Source organism: Rhinoraja longicauda, chromosome 29 (genome assembly GCF_053455715.1).
Source record: "Rhinoraja longicauda isolate Sanriku21f chromosome 29, sRhiLon1.1, whole genome shotgun sequence".
In the NCBI taxonomy this organism is placed as follows: Eukaryota; Metazoa; Chordata; class Chondrichthyes; order Rajiformes; family Arhynchobatidae; genus Rhinoraja; species Rhinoraja longicauda.
In genome coordinates this window covers 24,289,256-24,311,962 of record NC_135981.1, presented here as the reverse complement: position 1 = coordinate 24,311,962, position 22,707 = coordinate 24,289,256, and the positions used below count along the sequence as shown (strand labels likewise).

At 39.7% G+C, this 22,707-nt stretch overlaps 1 protein-coding gene across 2 annotated transcripts in view; it reads right to left on the bottom strand.

Annotated features, from left to right (window-relative positions):
* Positions 1-22,707, bottom strand: part of spop (speckle type BTB/POZ protein) — a 111,584-nt gene that overhangs the window by 16,018 nt on the left and 72,859 nt on the right. For both annotated transcript variants that reach the window (XM_078424415.1, XM_078424417.1), the window contains exons 5-9: positions 22,147-22,274; positions 11,342-11,519; positions 9,229-9,284; positions 8,273-8,395; positions 1,673-1,815 (exon numbers count right to left, since the gene is read on the bottom strand). In XM_078424415.1, coding sequence (XP_078280541.1) covers positions 1,673-1,815; positions 8,273-8,395; positions 9,229-9,284; positions 11,342-11,519; positions 22,147-22,274 — 628 coding nt within the window. The remainder of the gene's footprint in view (positions 1-1,672; positions 1,816-8,272; positions 8,396-9,228; positions 9,285-11,341; positions 11,520-22,146; positions 22,275-22,707) is intronic.

The window sequence follows — 22,707 nt, the reverse complement described above, 5'->3', positions numbered from 1 at the left end:
CAATCACCTTCATGGTGTAAGTGATCGCTTAATTTAAAAATTGTTAGCCATTAATGCTCTAGTGCTTTGACCTCTTCAATTTATACAGACCCTAAAACCTTCTACACTCCTCCTATTCTAACCTCTTTAGCTGCACACATTTTGCCTTTAGATGTCCTAGACCTCCAAAACCTTCTCCATTAAAAAGTTGTTTGAAACCGATTTTGACAAAGCTTCTGGACACCTGCCCTAATATCTCGTTACATGACCTGGTGTCAAGTGTTGTCTGAAAATGCTCCTGTCAAATACCTACCAAAGTTTCACTATGTCCAAGGCAGATTTATAATATGAATAAACGTTGTGAATCCATACAAAAGTAACTTTATCACTTTCCCACACAGAACAATATTAATATTTTTGTTGGCAAGAATAATGTAAATATGAATTTTAATAGAATTCATCACACGAACAAAAAAACACACTAATAATTACCTGTTTTGAGTGGCTATCGATAGAAACTCCAGTTATTCTCATTAAGACCACTGAATTAAACGAGCATGTATGTGGAATGCCTTTCTATAATTAAAACTTTTTCATCTCATGTAACTCTCAACCAGTTAAATAATAGTGGTATATTTAAAAAAAACCTCTCCAGACTTTACCAGCTTCATTCATAGACCATCCATTTAATAAAAAACATTGCTAGGATGTGGTGCTCTGGAACGGAAACTTTAGTGGAATTACCAATACTGAATTACAACTGTGACCAGTTAATAAAGGTGACGTAAAAATTGCATCATATTTGATTGATCAAAGCTAACAGTAGACACATTGTCCATTATCTGCTTTTTGAGCATCCATTTAACTTGCATGCTTTTCAGAGGAGCAAATAAGCTGATGCATGTAAAGGTTGTATAGTTAGTATTCACTAATATGTAAATTGGATTATTTCAAATTCAGTCTATGTGATCAAAGTAGGTTCTACATTCAGAGATGCAAAGCGAGGTACTAAGATCAAAAAGGAATATAAACACTAATATAACCACTACAATTTTTTACACATTTTGTAAACCCATTTTGTAAAACCAATTTTGTAAATATGTTAATATTTTTTAGTTACTGCAGCTTTCCAGCCTACAATGACACATTTAAGGATTCAATGTCAGCATTAAAGTATTCTTGAGCAAAAAAGAGAGTACCAGAGGAACTCAGTGGGTTAGGACAGCATCTGTGGATGAAATGGACAGACGATGTTTCGGGTCAGGACCTTTCTTCAGACTGATGGGGTAGGGGGCAGAAAGCTGGAAAATATAGACGGGCTGGCAAGTGGCAGGTGGTTATGCAGCTATCTTTATCATACACAAACGTTTTTGTCCATGATAAAGCTCTCTGCATAACGAAACCTGATTTGAGAATAATTCTCCTAGCTGAAATGCCAGGTTTCAAGACAGTGAAAAGAAGACTTGCAAATACGGGGCAGTTTGGTACCAGTTGATTCTTAGATTAATTCCATTTAATTTCAGGAACAGTGTGCCAATATGCAGAGAAGCAAGGACAACATACTGATTCATTGGCAACCGACATGCACAATCTGGTTAAAGCTCTGTCATAATAATAATAATAATATTCATTTATTGTCATTGCAACGAGTACAACGAAATTAAAAAATAGCCACTAGAACTTCAGTACTCACTAGTTTATGAAATCTACTGCTTGAGTTTTGAGTTGATCTGCACTGTGTAGATCTGCCAGGATTAAAATTTCCGCTGCATTTTCCACAGACAAATTGCTGCAAAGAGCATCCTCACACATTACCTTCAAGCGCTCCAGAGCATACTGAAACAATAAAAGTTTGGATAATTTAGAAACGTATGATGGGCAAGTATTACATACCAAAGGACCGATTACCTTCACTGAAATTAATTAAAAATTATTCTGCCTTAATTCGGCTTCTACCTTAACACACAAATATGGTTCTATTATTTGTAGAAGCCACCCTTGAACATTTTGTTGGTTTGATGTTGTGGAATACTGAGACATTCATTGTGCCAGTAGTCTAGGAATGTTTTAAAATATATATATTGTAGTATCAACTGATGCCATCACAAAATGCTGGAGTAACTCAGCAGGTCAGGCAGCATCTAGGAGAGAAGGAATGGGTGATGTTTCGGGTCGAGACCCGTCTTCAGACTGATGCCACATCTACTGGAAAATCAAATCCATCTCTGCGTGTTATTATGTATTTTAAAATCAGATTTGGGCTGCATCATGAAATGAATCACTGCACAAGCTGATCATTGCACTGTTATGCAAGTAACTGCATTAATTTTATTGCTGTAACACTATTCAAACATTCCTGAATACATACAAAAATGTTTTAATCTGTACTTAGCTTCTTATTCCTATTTTCTCTTTCCTATTCATTCCAATTTTTTATCGTTGTTTTTAATAATGAACACATTTCCCCCACAAAGTAACATGAACATTTTATATAATAAACACTCGAGTGTCAAAACCAGAAGAGGGCAATGTGCAGTTTAATTAATCTTCCACAGTATAACCCCACAATATCCTGATTTATCCCGCAGCTACAGTTCATCTGTGCTGGGATCCGAGGCAATTATTGAAATAATGTAATATATTTGGTTTCTAATAGGAGTTCTCAAATCTACCCACCTCCAAACTTCAGTTAAATAGCATGATAAGCTATATATTGCATAAAGTACTGTTGCATTTCTAAATAAAATAGAATAAAATTGATTACAGAAACAGAACAATGTCTCTACCAGTCCATATACGCTTTATTCTCTTTGTAAGCAATGCATTTATCATATTTATTTTTTCTTAGTCACCTATCCAACACAATCCTTAATAGACTCCCCCTCAGCCAAACGACCACCAAAAAAGCAAGCTAAGTCCCTTAAATTTAGTTATCGATGGTCCATCTATTTCTATTAACTTGAACCCACTTTTTTAATATTCTGACACATTTTCTTATGATTTATCCCTGTGAGAAAGAATCCCATTTTCCAAGTCATTCCTCCTGATTACTAACTCAGACCTGTTAGCACCCTTGTAATGAGTCTATTCTATATTAAGTTTCCAAAGAGGTGGGATGGAGCAAAGCCTGGATAGTAATAGGTGCATACAGTGAGGGGGGGGGGGGGGGAGAGAAGGGTTGAATGGCAGATGGGTGAAGTATGTGACAAAGGCCGTCAGATAAAGAAAGGAGTGAAATGTAAAGCCTGGGAGAGGGATATGGATGGAAGGGGACGGGGTGAGGAGAGAGGGGAGATAAAAGGGAAATATTGGACTTGGTGATGGGAGATGTGTGTGCATAGAGGAGGGGAAATGAGCAGGTGACTGGGCTGATAGGGGATGCGGGTGGGGGCTCCAGGAAAAGAGACCGGGGCTGGAGGGAGTGGTATGAGCCTTTAATCTTTAATGTGGAAACAAGCCTATGAACAATATTCTAAAGCCCCTTTCTTAACGAACTAATGTCTTAAAATACTGACAGAACAAACAAAGATTTCCAGAAATGGGCCATGGATGACATTAAAATATCACCCATGGTGATAAATGCCTTCAATCCTTTCAGCTTTACTCTTCACTTTAATTCACTCTGTTATAATTTCACTAAATTCATACCAATTAATCATTGGTGAAAGATCTTCCATGCAGCACCTCAAATAAGCCATGGCACAATATCCAGTGCATTTCGTTAATGAGGCAGCTCATCTCCTCATTGCTTTTCACAGTGTTGAAATCGATTATGGTTATTTTCTCTTTACATATGTGATAATTTCACCCTTAAAAATCATTCATTTAATTTTTTTTTTAAATATACAGCGCCAGAGACCCGGGTTCGATTTTGACTACAATAGACAATAGACAATAGACAATAGGTGCAGGAGTAGGCCATTCAGCCCTTCGAGCCAGCACCGCCATTCAATGCGATCATGGCTGATCACTCTCAATCAGTACCCCGTTCCTGCCTTCTCCCCATACCCCCTCACTCCGCTATCCTTAAGAGCTCTATCCAGCTCTCTCTTGAAAGCATCCAACGAACTGGCCTCCACTGCCTTCTGAGGCAGAGAATTCCACACCTTCACCACTCTCTGACTGAAAAAGTTCTTCCTCATCTCCGTTCTAAATGGCCTACCCCTTATTCTTAAACTGTGGCCCCTTGTTCTGGACTCCCCCAACATTGGGAACATGTTATCTGCCTCTAATGTGTCCAATCCCCTAATTATCTTATATGTTTCAATAAGATCCCCCCTCATCCTTCTAAATTCCAGTGTACACAAGCCCAATCGCTCCAGCCTTTCAACATACGACAGTCCCGCCATTCCGGGAATTAACCTAGTGAACCTACGCTGCACGCCCTCCATAGCAAGAATATCCTTCCTCAAATTTGGAGACCAAAACTGCACACAGTACTCCAGGTGCGGTCTCACCAGGGCCCGGTACAACTGTAGAAGGACCTCTTTGCTCCTATACTCAACTCCTCTTGCTACGGGTGTTTATCTGTCGGGAGTTTGTATGTTCTCCCCGTGACCTGCCTGAGTTTTCTCCGGGATTCTTGGTTTCCTCCCACACTTCAAAGACGAACAGGCTTGTTGGTTAATTGGCTTGATATAAATGTAAAATTGTCCCTAGTGTGTGTACGATAGTGTTAGTGTGCAGGGACCACTGGTCGGAGTGGACTTCGGGGGCCGAAGGGCCTGTTTCCGCGCTGTATCTCTAAACTTAAATCTATTCAAGGTATTAAGTTAACTGGTTAGATCAATTCTGTCTTCCACTTTAAATATGGATACTCTTCTCCAGCATGCATCCACGCACAAGGCAGCTGCGGATTCTTATTTTCAGGGCCCCAGGAATGTTCACTTTCTATGTCCTTAATGTATTCTGTCAGGCCTTGATGCACTTTATTCCTTAAATATATTAACATCATTTAAAAAATGCTAACCACTCATCTCCTTTTCCATCCATTGGTATTCAGTTTTTATAATGTCCCTTTTACTGAAGATGGATGCAAGTAGTTAAACTTTGAAGTACTATTCACTTATTTTCAATTAGTAACATTTTAAATCGCTATAAAGTTTTTTTTACTAACTCAATCGAGCACCATGAAGTAGGTATTTATTCACAAAATGCTGGAGTAACTCAACAGGTCAGGCAGCATCTCAGGAGAGAAGGAATGGGCGACGTTTTGGGTCGAGACCCTTCTTCAGACTGATGTCAGGGGGGCGGGACAAAGGAAGGATATAGATGGAGACAGGAAGACAGTGTCAGATCTGGGAAGGGGGAGGGGAAGAGAGGGACAGAGGAACTATCTAAAGTTGGAGAAGTCAATGTTCATACCACTGGGCTGCAAGCTGACCAGGCGAAATATGAGGTGCTGTTCCTCCAATTTCCGGTGGGACTCACTATGGCACTGGAGGAGGCCCATGACAGAAAGGTCAGACTGGGAATGGGAGGGGGAGTTGAAGTGCTCAGCCAACGGGAGATCAGATTGGTTAACGCGGACCGAGCGCAGGTGTTGAGCGAAGCGATCGCCGAGACTGCGTTTGGTTTCGGCGATGTAAATAAGTTGACATCTGGAGCAGCCGATGCAATAAATGAGGTTGGAGGAGGTGCAGGTGAACCTCTGTCTCACCTGGCAAGACTGTTTGGGTCCTTGGATGGAGTTGAGGGGGTAGGTAAAGGGACAGGTGTTGCATCTCGTGCGGTTGCAGGGGAAAGTGCCCGGGGATGGGGTGGTTTGGGTAGGAAGGGACGAGTGGACCAGGGAGTTATGGAGGGAACGGTCTCTGCGGAACGCAGAAAGGGGAGGGGATGGGAAGATATGGCCAGTGGTGGGGTCCCGTTGTAGGTGACGGAAATGTTGGCGGATGATTTGTTGGATACGCTGGCTGGTGGGGTGAAAGGTGAGAACGAGGGGGATTCTGTCCTTGTTACGAGTGGGGGGAGGGGGAGCAAGAGTGGAGCTGCGGGATGTAGAAGAGACCCTAGTGAGAGCCTCATCTATAATGGAAGAGGGGAAGCCCCGTTTCCTGAAGAATGAGGACATCTCTGATGCCCTAGTGTGAAACACCTCATCCCGGGTGCAGATGCGGCGTAGACGGAGGAATTGGGAGTAGGGGATAGACTTTTTGCAGGAGACAGGGTGGGAAGAAGTGTAGTCCAGATAGCTGTGTGAGTCAGTGGGTTTATAGTAGATGTCAGTCACTAGTCTGTCTCCTGTGATGGAGATGGTGAGGTCCAGAAACGGGAGGGAGATGTCTGAGATAGTCCATGAACCATGGGTGAGCGAATCTTTTTATGAACTGCAGTTTTGTCTTATAGGCAATAGACAATAGACAATAGGTGCAGGAGTAGGCCATTCAGCCCTTCGAGCCAGCACCGCCATTCAATGCGATCATGGCTGATCACTCTCAATCAGTACCCCGTTCCTGCCTTCTCTCCATACCCCCTCACTCCGCTATCCTTAAGAGCTCTATCTAGCTCTCTCTTGAAGGCATCCAACGAACTGGCCTCCACTGCCTTCTGAGGCAGAGAATTCCACACCTTCACCACTCTCTGACTGAAAAAGTTCTTCCTCATCTCCGTTCTAAATGGCCTACCCCTTATTCTTAAACTGTGGCCCCTTGTTCTGGACTCCCCCAACATTGGGAACATGTTTCCTGCCTCTAATGGTACACTGGCAAAGGAATAGCAGCAGTACTGAATTACACAAGTTATTGAATACTTAAAATGTAGGCTTATGCAGATGAGCTTTAATAATGTCCAAATAGACCATGTTGAGACAAGAAGAAATCCTTTTCTCTGACTAAGTCTTTAACTGATAAAAATTATGGTTAACAGAAAATTATCTACCTTTATAATACCAAAGAAGAAGAAAAATCTACCTGACTAACATGGCATCAGAAAAAAGGTTTGATAGTATAGACTTTAATCCAGATGAAATATAAACCTACCACAATGTTGATGAAAAAAATGTCTAGAAGAAATGTCACGATACCAGGCAAATTATTAGCTATGGGGATACAGTGTTTACAGAAACGGTAACTGTAGCAATTACCAAAAGCTTTGAAAGGTATTTTTGAAGGAAACAAGGACAATGTCATAGAAAGTACTCAGTTCTACAGCAAAGGAATATAATGATCAAAAAAGCAGATGAAACAGCAGATGAAAGAAATTTGTTCACCAAAACGGTGAACGTGTGTGTGGTCATGTCATTGAGGAGATTAAAGTAGCAAGTGTGTCAGATGAAGAAGAAAGGACTTGTAGGTGAGCAAAAAATACAGTTTACTCTCTGGGACAAAGAAAGCCAGAAGAAATCGTTGAAGATCAAAGCAACTATGACAGTCCAGAAAACCTGCCTGTGGTCTTGCAATGGATGTGGAACTAGGCAAACCAGTGAAGCCTTAATGTTCAAGCAGTCGGAAATGAGATAAAGTGAAGGTCAGATATCATGCCTTCTGAATGTAGCCGGATCATGTTTTACATGGTGATTTAGTTGAAACGATTGAGCGCTAAAATTATTAATGTAATATTGGGTAAGATAGACGATCGTGGACAAATTCTCTCAGTATTTGTACGGAGAATGATGAACTGTCACTGCTTCAGCAGATACTGGACACACACCAAGCAAGTATGTTTTCAGTAGATTTGAAAACTCTGGACCTACAATTCCATGGAAAAAGGGATTACCACCTATTTAGTGGTGATGATAACTTCATTAGCAACACCAAATTCATTTTCTTTGGTAAATAAAATTAGAACTGCAACTCTGCATTTGTTTGGAGAGCATTGCATTGCTTAACAATCCAAGGGAAAATGGTATGTGAAAGGGGTGGTTCATGGAAATTAAAGAGTGGACTATGAAGTCTCAAAGGGAACACCCTGTGAACAGGGGCGGCACAGTGGCGCCTTACAGCACCAGAAACCCAGGTTCGATCCCAACTACGGGTGCTGTCTGTATGGAGTTTGTACGTTCTCCCCGTGACCGCATTGGCTTTCTCCATGATCTTTGGTTTCCTCCCACACTCCAAAGATGTACAGGTTTGTAGGTAAAATTGGCTTGGCAAATGTAAAAATTATCCCTAGTATGTGTAGGATAGTTTCAATATGCGGGGATTGCTGGTCGGCGCGGACCTGGTGGGCTGAAGGGCCTGTTTCCACACTATATCTCTAAACGAAACAAGAGTATCGCATAACCACAATTAGCCTTATTTTAATGGTATTCAGTACATTTGTTAAATATTAGCCAACAATCCCATTCTCTCACCTTATCAGCAGCTGCAAGCAAGTCATCTGCCATTTTGTCAAGATTTGGTGCTTTCCCCGTATAAATAAAGCACATCATCTCTTTAAATACTTCAGGCTCCACATCATTAATTTCCACTCGATTCTATAACAAAATTAGGAAAGAAAAAGAATTATGAAATATATCCATCTTCAGCTGCTCAGTGAAAATTAAAAAAATTAAAATTAAATGCATCAACTCACTTTATAATTACGCAATATACAACTTTCAAATGACAAATATTGCACATATCATGTTATTCCACATTTTTTCCTAATTGCACTTTATTACACCAACATAAGCAAAACAAAATTTAGGTCAATAAAATATATTTTTTCACATTTTAAAAACTGATGAGGCCATCAAATGTTGTAAATTCCTCTCATCCTAACTATGTATTCCAAGTTATTAAAGAGATGGAAAGGCGAGATACTTTGTTTTTTGTGTAATCGTAGGTATACACATTGACATTCAGCAAACCAGTCTCATTGTGTATATCCTGGGGCTTTAAAGTCTTAATCATGTACTGGCTGATCTGAAGTGTCCAGATAAATCTAAAGTAATTACTCCAAAATAAAGATAGACACAAAATGCTGGAGTAACTCAGCGGGATAGGCTGCATCTCTGGATAGAGGGAATGGGTGATGTTTCGGGTCCAGGCCCTTCTTCAGCATCTGCAGTTCCTTCCTACACATGCTCCAAAATAAACTTGACTCTATTACTGTTGCTACCAAAGCAGCTCAGAGAGAAGACCTCTGACATTAATCATATCTTCGAGTGGCTAATCTGATGGTTTCACTCATCATATTTATGAACAAAGGGAAACCTGAGCTTTCCATCTTAATTATCTTTCTAATGAGTGGGGCATAATTAAAAGATAGAGTATGTTGGAGGAAAGGTCCATATTATCTCCGATTATGAATCACGATATACATCACCTTTTTGCTTTCTTCCATTTCATGTTCAAACATGGCACTGAAGACTGGCGAACGAGCTAAAACATGGAAATAATTTTGGAAAAAAAATCCGTTATTCAAGCTCCCAATTAACTATCCATGATTTAGTTCATTCAATATTAAAAAGAAACACCGAATGAAGGTAGATGACAAAATATAACACAATATAAACAAAGTCTATTCTGTGCAATGCTAAATTCAGAAACCTGCATTAAGATTCAAATTGCTAGCTGGTATTAATTTAGGATCATACAAATTTCAATAAACCATTTTAAAACTATATCATACAATCAAATGTTCAATCCACATACACAGTGCAGCTCTGGATTAAATTTGATTTTTAAGCATCAATTCAAACTGAAAGAACAACAGGTAAAAAACATCAGCAGAATCTTTGGAGATACAAGTTTTCAGAGATCACAACAGATGAAATACTTCAAACTTGGCCACTCTGGGAGTTAAGAAGATCAAATGAGCTGTACTGATACACACCTATATTTTATCACATACACAAAATATTGTATTCATTCAAATGGTCAACCTTAGCGTAAAGGAGAAGGTTCAAGTGATTCTCATTATCAGTGTCAGTTGCTGCTAGTTCATTTATTTTCAGTTTTTTATTCTCAAAAAAAGTGTGGAAGTTAATGTTTTTGGTTAATAAAGTCCCTGATCATTACTGACAAGCTGGTGGATATGTTATTGGATATAATAGTGCTTCCTACTGGCTGCAATGCATTGAAAGGTAGAACAAACAGCTTTAAAATTACTGTTACTTCTGCAGCATAGGACAATTAATGTTTAAATGACTAAATAAGCAAACTATTACAAAAGTTTTCATTTACCCAGCTGACAACCCAGTTATAAAAATCAACGAGAAACCTAATCGACAAAATGTGACTTTTTTCTCCAAAGCAGGAAATAAAGGAAACAACCTGAAGAGATCATTGAATGCGCATGTCTGAGAAAAAATCCACATGAACTAAATATACAAAAGTAAACCTCCTAGATCTAAAATGGGAGATGTGGAACAGAGATTATTTACACCACTACCTCTGAGACTGTGCACTGCAACTTTCCTTTTATGCTAGTGGGTTCCAAGTCCATAGCTCCCGGAAAGTGGCAACACAAGCAGATTGAGTGGCTAAGAATGCATGTGGTGTGCTTCCTTTCAGTGGTTGGAGCATTGAGTACAAGAGTCAGGAAGTCATGATGCAGCTTTATAGGACTTTGGTTCGAGTGCACTTGGAGTACTAGGTATAGTTATGGTCACCCCATTAAACGAAGAATGTGGAAGCTTTAGAGAGGGTGCAGGAGGGTTATCAGAATGATGCCTGGATTAGAAGGTACTAGCTGCAAGGAAAGGTTGAAACAGACTTGGACTATTTTCTCTGGATCGCTGGAGGTTGAGGGGGAGACCTGATAGAAGTATACAAAATTATGAGAGGTAGTGATAGGGTAGACAGTTAGAATCTTTTCCCCTTGGGTAGAAATGTCAAAGGCTAGAAGGCATAGCTTTAAGGTGAAAATGGCAACGTTTAAAGGAGATATGTGGGGCAAGATTTTTTTAAAAAGAAACAGAGGGTGAAGGATGTCTTCAATGCACTGTGGGGGTGTTGGTGGAGGCAGACACAACAGTGGCATTTAAGAGGCTTTTACTTACCTTTAGATAGGCACATGGATATGCAGGCAATGGAGGGATATGGATCATTTGCAGGCAGATGAGATTAGGTTATCTTGGCATTATGTTTGGCATGTTGGAGGGCCAGTTCCTGTGCTCTACTCTTCTATATTGTATGGAGTTTTAATAAATGGTTACTTTATTCCTGAAGAGAGATGTGACAAACTCCCACACCTGAAATATCTTTTCAGGTTTTGATCAGTACTCTCTCTGGAAATTCTGACACGGAGCTCCCTTTATTTCTTTGACTTTTATTTCACTTTACCTGGAGGAACACTGCGAGCACAGTGGTGGATGGAAACATGATCTATAGAGGTAGATTCTGTCTTAAGATAATACCAGTGCCAATATGGGCCCTCACAATGCTGAGATATACACAGAGGAAGAAATTGATGTGGGTTTAAGAATGTTCCAAACCTGCCAGAATTGCTTTATGTGCTTGAAATTCTTGGCCCGCTACACAAAGGCAACAGTCTGTAAACCTAGAGTTTTCCCATAATCCTCCAAGCTCATCTGCTAACCGACATTCAGGAACTTTCACCATGTTCATGGTGTTCTGGCCCGAGATATTCACCGAATCTTGGACCACACTAACCTAGAGTGCAACAGAAACACATAAATATGTTACACCGCCATTGTGCTTAATTCCTCCTGTTTCAAATCAGCTTTAATTCAAATAAATGCAACATCACGGATATTAAAATAATGCCAGTTGGAAATCCAGGCTTAAAGTCTTTTTGTGCATAACTTTGTACAAAACTATTATAGTCTGGCTGTATAAGCATAATACAGGTTAAAAGTTCACAGGGAAAATCATTACACTGCATTTTCTACTTTGATATTCTATTGATTTGTTGAAATGCCACTTTCCTTATAAAATGAAATGTCAATAAATGAATATGCCTCAAAGCTCAACAAACCTCATCCACAAAATTTATTCAACTCTGAAAGCATCTGAAACAGCAATTTGCAAATTAAAAGTACAGTATTATTTTTCAAAGCCAGTTCTAATTGAAATAGCTTTTATTGCCTTTACTAAAACACTTTTATCTTACACAATTGTCAACTGCGGTTTCTGGTAAGTTTCCTAATGCACAATATAAGTTTAACATCTGGTGAATAAATAATGGCAACATTAATGGAAGAACAAACAAAAATATAACTTGAAAATATTGAGCAATGAATTTTATTCTGGCCTTCCTCACCAACAAATGTGCACCATCATTTGCCAATCCATGTAAAAGTTGAATTAATGACTTCCAAATGTGTTAAGCAATCCAAGTGTATAAAAATAAATTATTGCCTTCGATCTGCACCCATGATCAATTAGACACACACATTATATAAAGTTAATCACATTATGTGCAAGGATTATATACAGCGTGGTCCAGAGCCCTTGAAGAGACACTAATTTTACATTAACTATTAAATATCATTGAAAACAGTGTCGGCAAATAGCCAAGAATGAACCCGAAGTCACATGAATTAACAGAATAGATAAAACATAAGCCAAGCTAAAATGTGGAATTCATAAAATGTATGGCCACAATAATATAGTGAGGCTCACTTCACTTCAATAAAACCAGTGTTGGACTTTGGGGATGTAACCAAGACCATATTCTTCCTGATTCAAAGAACCAAAGCTAGTTCAAATGTGAAATAATGGCGAATGTTATAAGCCCCTCTTAAAACTGAATGAAGATTAATTTTGCTTTCAGAAACAAATATAAATGCAGGACTAAATTTGATTGATGTGACAGGTCATGAGGTCGTGCAGGAGCCTATATTTGATGAATGTTAATTTGTGTACAAGAACTTCAGTGACCATTTATACATTTATTACTTATCTTGCTTATCACCATCTCTAAAGTAGTTAATTGTGATATATTCAAGTGTGCATACATGCAGACACATAGATGGCAGTAATCAGTAAAGATTGCCATTGAGTGACATCTCCTGTAAAATGTTCATCATCCAAGTCAGATTTTGGCTTTGCAGCTACACCTCTGCCCCCATCACATTATCATGTAGTCTGCCAAGATTCCTGACCCGCATGCGCCCAGCTAAACACTCCAGAGCCCAAAGTCCAATTCAGTGTATTTAAAACCTCAAATTCAAAAATGTAATTATTCTGACTGAATCAAAAATATCGATCACACGGAATTGTTGAAGCAATGTATTACAAAGTAAAGTTTTATAAAGAGTAATTCTTTATCATTTTTCAAACAATTTTGAAACACTACCCACTATTCAAACCAAAATCCTTATTAGGAATAGTGGACATCATATCTACATTACATTTTTATTTGCCACACTTGTTTCTTTGAACTATTAAATTTAAAGAATTGCATCTCTGTTTTTTACGTCCTTTTACAAAGTGTCGTCAGCCTAACAATGATCTGCTGATCCCACTTCCCTTTAACTAGGGGACAGTCCTGAACTAACTATCGACCTCATTGGTGACCCTTGGATTATCTTTGATCGGACTTTACCTTGCACTAAACGTTATTCCCCTCTCGCTGTGAATGGCTCGCTTGTAATCATGTATTATCTTTCCGCTGACTGGTTAGCACACAACAAAAGCTTTTCACTGTAGCTCAGTACACATGACAATAAACTAAACCGAACTGAACTGATCATGGTCAGGTCACGAACCCGGCACATGCAAAATGGGACCTGAAAATTGCGCCAATCTGGCGACTCTGTAAACTGTCCTAGTGGACTACCACTCCACACGTGCTATATCCGAGATGTTTATCTAAAATGTATCTTACTTATGTACAGTGATATTTTGTACTGAACTGCATACAAACATGAATTTCAGTGTACCTCGATAGATGCGACAAGAACCTTTAATACTTTTTGAAAGGACGGTTTTTAAATAATTTGATTTTAATAACCGACATCATTGATATAGACAATAGGTGCAGGAGGAGGCCATTCGGCCCTTCGAGCCGGCACCACCATTCAACGTGATCATGGCTGATCATTCTCAATTAGTACCCCGTTCCTGCCTTCTCCCCAGACCCCCTGACTCCGTATCCTTAAGAGCTCTATCTAGCTCTCTCTTGAATGCATTCAGAGAATTGGCCTCCACTGCCTTCTGAGGCAGAGAATTCCACAGATTTACAACTCTCTGACTGAAAACGTTTTTCCTCATCTCCGTTCTAAATGGCCTACCCCTTATTCTTAAACTGTGGCCCCTGGTTCTGGACTCCCCCAACATTGGGAACATGTTTCCTGCCTCTAACGTGTTCAACCCCTTAATAATCTTATATGTTTCGATAAGATCCCCTCTCATCCTTCTAAATTCCAGTGTAGACAAGCCTAGCCGCTCCAGTCTTTCAACATAGGACAAATTTGGAGACCAAAACTGCACACAGTACTCCATATGCGGTCTCACTAGGACCCTGTACAACTGCAGAAGGACCTCTTTGCTCCTATACTCAGCTGCTCTTGTTATGAAGGCCAACATTCCATTGGCTTTCTTCACTGCCTGCTGTACCTGCATGCTTCCTTTCAGTGACTGATGCACGAGGACACCCAGATCTCGTTGTACGTCCCCTTTTCCTAACTTGACACCATTCAGATAATAATCTGCCTTCCTATTCTTACCACCAAAGTGGATAACCATACACTTATCCACATTAAACTGCATCTACCATGCATCCGCCCACTCACACAACCTGTCCAAGTCACCCTGCAACCTCATAGCATCTTCCTCACAGTTCACACTACCACCCAGCTTTGTATCATCTGCAAATTTGCTAATGGTACTTTTAATCCCTTCATCCAAGTCATTAATGTATATTGTAAATAGCTGCAGTCCCAGCACCGAGCCTTGCGGTACCCCACTAGTCACTACCTGCCATTCTGAAAGGGACCCATTTATCCCCACTCTTTGCTTTCTGTCTGTCAACCAATTTTCTATCCATGTCAGTACCCTACCTCCAATACCATGTGCTCTAATTTTGCCCACTAATCTCCTATGTGGGACCTTGTCGAAGGCTTTCTGAAAGTCGAGGTACACCACATCCACCGGCTCTCCCGTCAATTTTCCTAGTTACATCCTCAAAAAATTCCAGAAGATTAGTCAAGCATGATTTCCCCTTCATAAATCCATGCTGACTCGGAACGATCCTGTTACTGCTATCCAATTGCTCCGCAATTTCGTCTTTTATAATTGACTCCAGCATCTTCCCCACCACTGATGTCAGACTAACTGGTCTATAATTTCCTGTTTTCTCTCTCCCTCCTTTCTTAAAAAGTGGGATAACATTAGCTACCCTCCAATCCACAAGAACTGATCCTGAATCTATAGAACATTGGAAAATGATCACCAATGCGTCCACAATTTCTAGAGCCACCTCCTTAAGTACCCTGGGATGCAGACCATCAGGCCCTGGGGATTTATCAGCCTTCAGTCCCATCAGTCTAGCCAACACCATTTCCTGCCTAATGTAGATTTCCTTCAGTTCCTCCATCACCCTAGGATCTCTATGTCTATGTGGATTTCCTTCAGTTCCTCCATCACCCTATGTCGAGCCTCTAGGAACAGTGACATTTTGAAAAGTAGTTGCTAACACACTTCATGACTATCATTTCAATTAAACTATTTTATGAAGTGTCAAAACCTATTCAAGATCTGATATTCCACACAAACGTCCAAAAACCTCACTTACATCATCTTGTAATATAACACAGTAAGGAGAAAGGATGAAGAAGAAATCCAGTTTTCTCTGACTTACAATCAGATGATAATCCTTTTGAAGATAACACTAGGGTCATTGCCCTATTGAAAATGTTCATGCCATTGACATAATTCTCCAGTTTGCATAATAAAGGTATTTTAATTAGGCAGACTTAAAATGATTAACTGGCCAAACTATTAAACGGAGTTTTTGACAATTCGGTGAATAGCAAGGCAACATTTTTGAAAAGAATTGTCAAGGAGTCCAAGCTTGCCTATCCCCACTCCTCCAGGTGCCAACTCAAGATTTGTGGAGAGAGAAACTGGACCTTGTTCAGCATGAGCTATTAAAATGGAACCTTTGAGACACCATGTCCCCGTAGGTCATAATGATAATTATGACACCTTTTTATTAAGTCATCAGATTACTGGCCTTTCTGCACAAAGATATCAACTTCATTAGCTTCACCACCAATTTCCATCCTGTACTCAAATTCACTTTGACCATCTCCGACACCTCCCTCCCCTTTCTTTATCTCACCGTCTCCATCACAGGAGATAAGACTACCGACTGATATCTATTATAAACCTACTGACTCCCACAACTATCTAGACAAAAACTGAGGTGAGAAGAAACTTTTTCACCCAGAGAGTTGCGAATTTGTGGAATTCTATGCCACAGAAGGCAGTGGAGGCCAATTCGCTGGATGAATTTAAAAGAGAGTTAGATAGAGCTCTAGGGGCTAGTGGAATCAAGGGATATGGGGAGAAGGCAGGCACAGGTTACTGATTGTGGATGATCAGCCATGATCACAATGAATGGCAGTGCTGGCTTGAAGGGCCGAATGTCCTCCTTCTGCACCTATTTTCTATGTTTCTATGTTTCTACTTCTCACCCTACCTCCTGAAAAGACTCTATCCTCTACTCCCAATTCCTCCATCTACGCTGCATCTGTGCCTAAGATGAGGTGTTCCGTACCAGGACATCGGAGAACATCGATGATGTCCCCATTCTTTAGGGAATGGGGGTTCCCCTCTTCCATCATAGACGAGGCCCACACAGGTGTTTCCCCAGTACCCCGCAGGTCCGCTCTTTCCTCCTCTACCCCTAGTCGCAACAGGGGCAGAGTCCCCCTAGTTACATCTTCTCATCTGCACCACTTTCCACCTTCTGCAGAGACCGTTCCCTCCCAAACTCCCTGGTTAACTCATCTCTTCCCACCCAAACCACCCCCTCCTAGGGTACCTTCCCCTGCAACTGCAGGAGATACAACACTGACCTTTCTGTCCTGGGCTTCATCCATTGTCAGAGGCCAAACGCAAAGTGGAGGAACAGCATCTCATTCGCACAACCAGTGGTATGAATATTGATTTCTCTAACTTCAAGTAACCCTTGTATCCCCTCTCTCTCTCCATCCCTCCCCCACCCAAGTCGTACCAGCTTCAAAGTCAGCTGATTGAGTCTCATTTTCTGTACTCATTCTCACCTAACACACAGCTATCAAGGGCCTGTTTCCTTTATCATCGTTACTTTTTTGCATCTTTTTCATTCATTTGTTCTATATCTCTCTACTCCACGGACGTACAGGTATGTAGGTTAATTGGCTGGGTAAATGTAAAAATTGTCCCTAGTGGGTGTAGGATAGTGTTAATGTACGGGTATCGCTGGGCGGCACGGACTTGGTGGGCCGAAAAGGCCTGTTTCCGGCTGTATATATATGATATGATATGATCACCATCTGTATCTCTCATTTCCCTTTCCCCTGACTCTCAGTCTGAAGAAGGGTCTCGACCCGAAACGTCACCTATTCCTTTTCTCCAGTGATGCTGTCTGACCTGCTGAGTTATTCCAGCTTTTTGTGTCTATCTTCGGCTTAAACCAGCTTCTGCAGCTCCTTCCTACACAAATATTCACATGATTGCCAGTTGCTGGACTAAGTTGGTTTAAAACAATGTATTAAAAAAACCCTCAAAAGCAGTAGGCTTAATAGATCACAGGTACTATCACAACATTTGAGAAACATTTAGGCGGGTACATGGATAGGACAGGTTTGGAGGGATATGGGCCAAACGTAGGCAGGTGGAACTAATGCAAATGGGACATGTTGGTCGGTGAGGGCTGGTTGGGCCCAAGGGCCTGTTTCCACGCTTGTATGACTCTATAACTATCATCCAAACCATTGCCCTAACAATGGACCACAACGACAGCCTCTGTTTAAGACTTCAGTAATGCCGTCATCAGAAAGATCTCTCTTTTTCTGACCCAGATGGGCTTTGCACTCTCAATATCAAAAAATATCTTTATTCCAACTCATCTCTGTATAATTAGATGGATATAATTTGTACAGCCATTTCAATCCCAATGGTATTAATGATTTTACCATCCAATACATTTGGATGTAAATATAGAAAAAAAGGCTGCACAACCAGTTTCAGCAAATCATTTTTCAGACAATTTACAGTAGAAGCCACCACAAAGCCACCAGGTCACATGCACTTCAGTGATTCTATATATTAAAGACATCCATACATGGTCTACAACCTTCTAAAATAAACTTGTTACAAAGTATTTCCAGAAAATACAGAAGGAAAAATGTTGCCATTCTTTTACTACACCTATCTTTTTAAAACTATTCTGCCGAATCCAACAACTCCAAGTAACTGCTTCTAATTCTTCTGTGCAAGATCCTACTCAAGATTTAAAAATGTTGATGTGGGGTGGAAAAAAGCAAAGCAAGGTCACAAATGCATCATGGCATTTCAGTCATACAGAATGGAAACATCCCTTTTGATATCCTTCTGGGATTTACAGAACCCAAATTTACCGGTTTTGACAAATGCCCCACTTACACCTAGCTTAGGAAACGGAAGGACTGTCAGTACATGGGCAAAGATCTCATTTACAAAACAAACCAATGCACTTAGCAAGTGTAAAGGGTTTTGAAGGAAATTATTTCATGAATATAGACAAAACATATTACCCCAGCATCGTCCTCAGCACTAGCCTGCATTGTATATAGGCACTAGATTGTTGATTCAATAAGGTGTGGTGTGGTATTATTGTTCACACCGATGTGGATCATCAGATCAGCTCCTTTCTTTCCCCGCCTGAAATCAATTGTATGCACACATCTGAGATAAACGTTGAATGCTCATATTAGTTTATGTGATCATTGATTACATAATAATTATGGGAAGATTAGCTCCCGACTCATGCCAATGAGTTGTTGTGCAGATGGCATTAGAGTGAAATAGTATATTTGCTCACAGGAATACAATGTCTTTACCCATTCTCATGAAGGCATTGATTCCTTGCTGTGGTAGATTTCTACAGGCAACAGGTCCTATGTGGAACCCGAGCTCCCAGGGCCTGAACTGGCAGTATTTGAGGACATCCATGTGCTTATGTGTAGTGACACTTGCACTGAATTAAATACAAAAATGAGCTGCACTATACCTCGGTATATGTGACATTGCAGTATCATTAAACCATTGATTAAATGCCAAAAGGCTACTTAATCACAAGGACCATCAAAGTTATTGTTTTTAAACATGTAGCTTGATACAATTAATTATTGCAACACAGGCCATTTAATCAATTATCAGTTATTCCATCAGACTGAATCATTTTCCTGTACCTCTCAACTCTCTCTCATGCCCATGAATGTCCCTTTCTACCATCTGCAGTTCTTTCTTTCTACTCTCCTTTGGTTCTCTGGCCACGTATCTACAATTGTACAATGGCCATTTAACTTACCAGCAGATCATGGGTGAATGAATTAAAATTCTCCCCATTTCTCTTCTTAAACAAAGTAACAACATTGGCAATTCTCCAGGACATTGCCCATGGCTAGAGAGGATGCAAAGATCTTCAAGGTCCCATTAATCTCCTCTTGCCAGCCTCAATACCCCAGGATAGATCTGTCAGTCTCTGGAGATTTATCCACCTTAATTCTCTTTAAGAAATGCAAAGCCACCAACTTCTTGATCTCAAAATGCTTTAACGTTTTTGTATACCCCACACTGATGCTCCATGCCCTTCTCCTGGCTGAATACCGAATTACTACCTCTCCTTCATCCTCTGACTCCTGGCATTAATTTTCTTCATTATTCTCAAGTGGTCCTACCCTCTCCCGAGTAGCTTTTTTTAAATGCATGTATAAAATGCATTGGGATTTTCTTTAGTCCCACTTGCTAAGGACATTTCATGGCTCCTTCAGGTCATCTGATTAGCTACAAAAGTATAAAAGATGAGCATTTTCAACAACAAACCACCTGCAAGGAGCATGACATACATAATAAAATAATAGTTGATGAAGCAATTCAGGTTGGAACAAAACCTTTGATAACTTCAAAAATCTGTTATGTTATCAAAAACACACCATGTCCCCTTGTTGCCACATCACTAAACAAATAAAGCTTTTGTCTGCCTTTTACTCAGGTGTTTAAATCAAATTAATGGTGCCGGAATGGCAGATTGTCCAGACAAATGGATGTTACTCCTATTACTATACAGATTAAACTCTTAATTCCATTTTTAAGATCTAATAGAGTGGAATAATAAATATTCCAGTGAATCAGGTGGATTCAAAGATAGTGTGGGGATGGGGTCCTGGGATTACATTCAGGCAAATTGTGAAATGATCAAAGGGAAAAGTGCCGTAAGAACTACCAAAGTCAAGATCATGTTCATAATATGGACAGGTACATGAATAGGATAGGGTTAGAGGGTTATGGGCTAAGCGCAGGCAGGTGGGATAGTGTAGATGTGGACACATTGGTCAACGTGGGTAAGTTGGGCTTTATCATTACGGTCATCATTATGATCGGGCTGATTAATCAGCGTGACATTTGGTTTGAAATAAAATCATTGGACTGCCTCTATTTTTTATCTGATAAACTGTAAACACTTTCACCAATTACTTAAACTGATCATTTCATTATTTAAAACTCATTTTCAGAATTGCTCACTTTTATAATAATTTGCAATAAAAGCCAAATAGGGAGGCTTTGGCATTCATAAATCAGAAGGAAAAAATTGTTGAGTCAGGAGCATCAGATGAAAACAAAACATGACAGTGTCAATGATTGTAAATAAAACTGGGTTTCAATCCATTACACTGCTCAATCACTGTTTGGTCACAAGGGCACGTCAGAATCAGACTCAATAACTCAATTTTTCAAAACATTATTGGTTAAGAATGATTGATATTTAACACTTGAATGAGGATTCTCAAGCCACTTAGTTTAATTAATCACTAAGCATAGGAAAGGTTTAGCAGTGCATAAATGATATTAATGTTTATTGATAACAATACAGTCTTTGGTAGACACAAAATGCTGGAGTAACTCAGCAGGACAGGCAGCATCTCTGGAGAGAAGGAATGGGTGACGTTTTGGGTCGAGACCCTTCTTCAGACTCTTTCCTACACAATACAGTGTTTGTTTGACAAGGCCACAACAGGATCAGGCACATCCAGAAGATTAAAGGGACCTAAACTTCAGAATGTCACAGGCAGCTAAAAATTCAAGATCAAAGATCAAATTCAAAGTAGTTTCTGTGATATCTTTGTACTCCACAGCTGTAAAATGTAATGCTGGTTGAAAGTTGGGGGTTTATTGTAACAGCTACAGTTACACCTATTGGCTAACCAAAAAGCAATTTGTCCAGAAGGAATTAAAATCATCTCAATTTAATTGTGCAATAAAAGAGCAGTCAGCACATTTGGCCAGTAATCGGGCTTCGCAGTTTAGAATTGTATAGATCAACATTTGATATCCTTTAAAATTTGAGCTACAATTGCAAATTAGATTACCCAACATAGTATTCTGTGGAAATCATTAGATTAATATTCTTCTGCAATAAAGTCACAAGAGTTTCTGACATACTGAATCCATAGAGCCTATGCTCAGGGTTACAATTCTGATAACAATTACAGGAATTGTCATTTAATTTTCTCAAGCTGCGGTATATAAAATTTACAACAGCAAAACTTTGTTAATTCATGATAATTCAGCTCATAATTATTCAATGTTCTGCAGGGTATATTAGTTAAGTTCATCCAAGTTCATTAGTTAAGTTCATCCAGGGCTTTATTCAAATTTATCCAGCTTGCTATTCAGTTGGTTTTAGAGATACAGCGTGGAAACAGGCCCTTCGGCCCCCACCGAGTCCACACCGACCAGCAATCCCCGCACAATAACACTCTCCTACACCCACTAGGGACAATTTTACATTCATACCAAAAAAGACATGCGACTCCGATACAGCAGATTTATAACAATCAGATTAATTACAGCCAGGTATGAGAACTGCTCAAGTGTTTAAATGTACAAAGAGTAATCAAATAGTATTTGAAAATGTTTATGATATTTACATTATGCAGAATAATTTACAGAATATATTATCATTCTCAAACCACATTATCACAATGTACCACATTCATTCACAGTTATCAGTCCATTACTTTGTGAGACTGATTTGGCTGGAAAAGCGAGCATGAACAAGCATTTCTGCATCTGACGAACTTACTTCACAGAACAATGTGAGCTTGTCATCAGGAAGGAGTCCATTGGCCTCATCCAATAGAAAATCTCTTCGAATAAATTTCTTAAAACCCCAGTCTTTACCTTGCACAAATCGATATGCCCGTTGGCTTTCTGCAAAACAAAATTGGATTCATTCTACTTAGCTGAAAGTGTAACACTGCAGAGTAGATCTACTCTAGATACAGGTCGCCTACTGTACATTTCAACTTGCATTTCAGCAGAACAGTTTTAGTCACCATAATAATATCCTGTACATGGACTCATGCTGATGAAAACGGGTACATACTGAAGATAGACAAATTACATTAGGCTGACAAAATTGAAATGTGATCTTTAACCTGAACAATTTAGTTATGAATTCTGGTGCATCAGTAAACTGAACAGTTCAAAACCTCAGTCGATTGCTGTTCCTGATTCCTTAAGAAAAAATTCAGCCAAAAATGAACGCACTGTAATTTGTTAACGAGCCAATGCAATGCAATTCTATCAATACTAAGTTTAAATTTTTTAATCACAGGTTTTAAAATTCTATGTTTACCAACTT